This window comes from Saprolegnia parasitica (genome assembly GCF_000151545.1).
Source record: "Saprolegnia parasitica CBS 223.65 unplaced genomic scaffold supercont2.260, whole genome shotgun sequence".
Classification (NCBI taxonomy): Eukaryota; Oomycota; class Saprolegniomycetes; order Saprolegniales; family Saprolegniaceae; genus Saprolegnia; species Saprolegnia parasitica.
This window is the reverse complement of record NW_012156654.1, coordinates 3,688-9,113: the sequence shown is the minus strand read 5'-3', so window position 1 is coordinate 9,113 and position 5,426 is coordinate 3,688. Positions and strand designations below refer to the sequence as shown.

At 57.8% G+C, this 5,426-nt stretch overlaps 1 protein-coding gene across 1 annotated transcript; it reads left to right on the top strand.

Annotated features, from left to right (window-relative positions):
* Positions 1–43: 43 nt before the first annotated feature.
* On the top strand, positions 44–1,516 carry SPRG_21682 (hypothetical protein; the record flags this gene model as incomplete). Its single annotated transcript, XM_012355537.1, has 1 exon — positions 44–1,516. One exon carries the CDS (start codon positions 44–46, stop codon positions 1,514–1,516), a length of 1,473 nt encoding a protein of 490 aa, XP_012210927.1.
* Between the last annotated feature and the right edge of the window lie 3,910 nt (positions 1,517–5,426).

Here is a 5,426-nt window from a genome sequence, read left to right as displayed (position 1 = left end):
CATCACGAGCGTACTTGACCCCATCATTGACATTGCGCCAACCATGAACGTACTCGATCCCATCATCGACGTCGCGCCGATCACGAACGTACAGCCAACGTACTCCAAAGGGCCTCGGTATGGGCCAACGCACGTCGACTACGCGGCCAACCACCACTACCGGGTGGACTCGGCTGATGTTGACACGGTGACGATTGCCGACGAAGACGGGTGCCCCGAGGTTCCGTGTCGCGAGGTCTTGGACTTTGAGAATGGCAAGTGCACGTACACGCAGCTGCCGCGCGGTACGCTCTGCCCGGGCCAGAGCTGCGACAACGGCGGTCCGTGCGATGCCGACGAGAATGACTACTGCGACGGCGACGGCACGTGTCTGAACGGCTACAAGGACCAAACCACCGTCTGTCGCAGGGCCCGCAACCTCTGCGACGCGGCCGAGCACTGCAGTGGCGACAACAGCCAGTGCCCGGACGACGAGTTTGCGCCGTCGTCCAAAGTGTGCACCAAAATGGGCAAGTCCACGGACGGCCCGTGCGACGCACCCGACTACTGCGACGGCCGTGGTCGCTGTGTGGACAAGTTTCAGTCCAACAGACATGTTTGCCGCCACGCGGTCGACGTCTGTGACGAGGCAGAAACGTGCACGGGTGTCAGCGGCGACTGCCCGAGCAACAGCTTTGCACGCAAGGGTATCGAGTGCACCTCGATTGGCAAATCTTCGGGCGGCGCGTGTGACGACGTTGACCGCTGCGACGGCTACGGCAAGTGCATTGACCACTTCAAAGGCACGAAGCATCTCTGCCGCCGGGAAGTCGACGTTTGCGACGAGCCCGAGTATTGCTCGGGCGAATGTGGCGTCTGTCCCGACGACGTCGCCGCGCCCATGGGCAAGGTCTGCACACAGATTGGCAAGTCGAGTGGTGGCAAGTGCGATGGCGTCGATGTCTGTGACGGGCACGGAGGCTGCATCGAAACGTTCCTTGGCAGCGACGTAGTCTGCCGCCAAGCGAGTGATATTTGCGACGTGCCCGAGTATTGCACGAGCTACAACGGCAAATGCCCCCACGACACGTTTGCGCCCCGAACGACCGAGTGCACGTCGATCGGAGCGTCGTCCGACCACGCGTGCGACGGCGTCGACTACTGCGACGGCAGCGGCAAGTGCGTCGATACCATTGCGAAGGACACGTTGTGTCACGCCGCCGAGGACCTCTGCGATACGAGCCGCTTTTGCAACGGCGTCCACGCCTGGTGCCCCCATAACAACGAGGACGCACACTACGGTGACGACTACGCCTCGGCGTTCGCGTACAAGGCGCGCCAGTGCTCGGCCAAGGCGACACAGAAGTTTGTTTCGGTGTACGATGCGCCTGGGGGCCAAGCGGCGCTGCTCTTGGTTGCTGTCGCCATGGTGGGTGCCGTCGCGGCGATCGTTGCCGTCTCCGTGTCCAAGAAGGATGGGCCGTCGGTCATCTCGATGGAAGATGGCTACGTGCCGCTGACGCAAGACATGCACTAAGCCATCGCACTCTCGTCGTCGTGTTTATAAGGTGCTGTCAGTTGTCGGTCCATAATATATGGTGAATTGTCTATCTCTACGCCAAGTCTCGACTTGTTGACAACAAGCTGGAAGGATGGAACATGATGATTGTACCAACAAGTGGAAGAATTTCTCTGCGCAGAAGGTCGAGCAAGCGAAGGGTCTGAGAAGATGAATGCAATCGATAGACGATTGTACGGTGTACGTTTGCATCACGGAGGTGGCCAGTGCGAGACGCGGCCCAAAGGTGCTCACGTTCACGACCCTGCCGTCGGAGGGCTCGCCCGAGACCTCGTTCACGGCGCTGAAGGACGAGTGCACGTTCGCGTACGCATCGGTGTACCAGGCCTGCTCTTGCATGGGCCTTTGCTGCGCCGGTTTGTCCTCTTTCGCCACAACGGCTTGGCGACGGCGGGACAAGTCGTGGCGGCGCGATGGTCGGACAAGACTCTCCCGGTAGCCAACGCCAGAGGCACCTACGACGTAGGGGTGTAGCGGTGCCACCCGGTTGGAGCCTCGGCCTTGCGGGGAATGGAGGTCGAACTGGGCGACGGCACCATGGCTAAACTACGTCTCACAGCTACCGCGCTTTTGCTCGAGACCATGCGCAGCAGAGTTAAAGACCCGGTGAACAGATCGTGCGTTTGTCTTCCAAAGCCCCGCCGCCAACGCAATGCCCACCGCCGATGGTTTGAAATCCGCGCTCCGGTGCCTGGCGAACGCACGACTCTCTCCGTCCAGCGCGTGGTCGATTGCTTCGTTCTCGCCGCAAAAGGGCGAATGACGTGGCCTTCGGCGAGACAATCCTCAAAGACCCGCGCTTCGCATAGGCTACCGGCGGCGAGGATTCGCAAGAAGAAGTTGAGAGGCTGTAATGCCAACGTGCGTGGCAATCAAAGGCCTGCAAGTATTTGTTTTGAAACTCGCCAACAATTGCTGTTTTATTCCAGCATAATCCATCTAGATATTCAACGCGAGCCAATACATGGCGCTTTGAGTCTGGTGCACTTATAGTAGCGACGACCGCCCTTACACTGAAATAAGTATGCAATTCATAGCATCGCGCATTGAGTTATACTACCTGGTACGTCACGAGCGACTCTCTCGCGGTGATTTACTGTCGTCTACTATCACTTGTGTAAAACGTGTGCCAGGCTATAATGCGCCCTCGTATACCAGAGATGAGGTATTCACAAGTTTACTCGATTTCTATGACGTGGCACTCGGAGAAGGTCCCATTTTCGAGCAAACGTTCAGTCGTGTAAAAAGAAGTGTAAAAACGAGCATGACAAAGGCGAAACGCAGTGCTTTTACAAGAGAATCGGTAAAACCTGGAGCGCTGTTCATTCTGCAATTTGCGATCGAGGGCCTCGGTCGCACGGCAGGGCGGTCGCTCCTGCCGACTGTGAACGTGTGGCCTAGGCTTTCTTTCGTCGTTCATACCTTCGATTCAGGGCATTGAATGACCAGGCTAGCGCTTGCAACGACCTCTGCGTTCTCATGCAGCGTGCGAATGCTTCTCGTCGAGGACCCATGTCACACTGAGCCACACCAAGCATGGCGGGTCGAATGCATATCCGGACAAAATCCGGATACCAACAGCAAGCGCAATACCAAAACGGTCGACATAGCGGCAAGTCACGACGACGTCGGCGGTGGAGAAGGAGCTGCGCAAGCGCCGCGTCGTCTTCAGAGCGCGCGCGAACTCACGGCGCCAATCCCGATGACTCCAGCTCAAGCACCCGCGCATGGCGTCCTGCTGCTTGTACACGGTAGTCAGCCCGAGACTGCTGGCGGCGCCACGCCAACCTTCCGCCCGCAGCGAACCTCTCGCTCGACGTCGCGTGCAATCCGACGTGTGCTCGCGTTGCCAACGAGCAAAGCTTATAGCCCTCGGCAGCCATCGTCTCTGGCTGCGCGCGCCCAAGGTCCACGGCGCAGACGCGAGATTGGCACGGGCCACATTCTTGACGGCGTCGGCGCTCGTTCGCGTCTGGCACAAGGTACTACACTGCTTGCGCGTCAGGTTTGTCTCACAACGCGACTAGACGTCTGAATTGAACGAGGTTTCAACCCTGCCGCTGCTTGTGGGACCATGCGCGACCTAGTAAGAAGCACACGCGCGATCGCTGTGGACCAGGTCTGGACGACTTTCTCGAGGCAGTAGACGCCTCTAACGCTTGACACCGTGGTCGATCAAGCGCGCGACAACAGACACCGACATAGTCCTCTACAATGCACTAGCGACGTTGCATCCCCACCGCCATGCGCGCGCGATGGCATCGGCGCGTCCGCCGTGCCGCTGGTGCCGCCGTGGCACGTGAGAAAGCTCGACTTTGAATCGATAGTTGCGCCTCGACGAGACGACGACGCTGGCATCGGCGCCCACTCTTGCACTGCAGCAGCTTGAGCCTTCTCCTATCGACCCGAACTTGCCGTCGTTGCTGTGGCCATCGGTGCGTATTGATTGATCATTATTTGGTATACACACTGTCATGTATCTCTTGCCGATGGAGATACCCGTCGGCGTCTGCAGTCGGTTTGCTTACTCTGTCCTCAGCCTCTCGGTGACACGGGTCAATGTTTTACCTATGACTCGTATGGTGTCGTCACTGCCTTTACGCGAGGCTTCATCACAAAAGCAGTTGCATCGCTCGACGAGACGCTGCGGCAGATCGAGGGCAGCAAGAGCCTCTTGATTGCCGCTGTCGGATTCGTTGAAGTCTTGGTAAATTCGCCAGCGGACGACAGCCGCGCCGAGCTCAGCAGCAGCACGCGATTGCATGCCATCTAGGCAACCTTTTGGCAGCGCCAATCGCACTGCAGGCGACGACGCGCTGGGTGCGTCACATGGCGTGTGCGCCCATGAACAAAAAAGCACTCGTCCAGTGGCAGGCGGTGCTCGCGGCGGCGTCCGACGTCATCGTCGCAATTCACGCATCTCGCGCCGCGTGGTGGCTTCTGTACAACAGCCAGCGCACGCGCTTCTGCAAGCCAGTGACGAGTGGTCGCGAAGCTACGGGATGCGGCGACGACCGCAGCGACGCGCCTCGACTCGGACGCGCACTGCGTCGTCAAGTCCCAGCGGCGCAACATTGTACTCCTCTTGGACGGTATTGTCGACAGCGTCAGCTTGATATCGTCCGAATAGAAGATCGCGTACTATTTGTTTGAGATTAACGTCGTTGTCGCCGGAATCGAGAGTCTCACTCAACACCAAGCGTCGTACACTACACAATTTTCGTATTTTTCAGTCTTTATCGCGGCGCGATTCCATCCAAACCAACGCCAGGTCGACCACATTGCGTTTGAAAATGAACTCGCCAAGATTTGGCACATTTGTAGAGGGCGATTTGGAGACCACAGAATGCGAGGTCGCGTCGACGAGCGAGGCGTACAGCGGTACCGAAACGCGATCCAAGATGCACGCCAAACTAAGATCGTAGCGCCATCTGAGAGGCGCGACGCACTACAAACTAAGATCGTAGTACCATCTTATAGCCGCCACGCTAGGACGCCGACGCCACTTGTCGACCACATCACGTTTGAAATGGAATCGCCTAAAGTTGGCACAACGATAGAAGACACTTTGGGGAGTAGAGCAGGCCACGCTACGTCGACGCTGCAGTCGTACAGCACGCGCAACGCTCGACAACAAATACAAAGCGCTCCTTAAAGCATTAAAAAACAAATGACCGCATTGGTACGCCGTTGTCTTCGTCTTTTACACTTGTAGTGACCAGCCATCGCCCTTCCACTAGATAAGAAATGCGATGCATAGCAACATTCTTGGAGTTGCATCGTCCAGAACCATCGCATCCTGTCGAGAGCTTGAGACGAGAGGGTTTGAGCTCACAATTTTCGGATTCCGCACTCGCGGTGATGTATT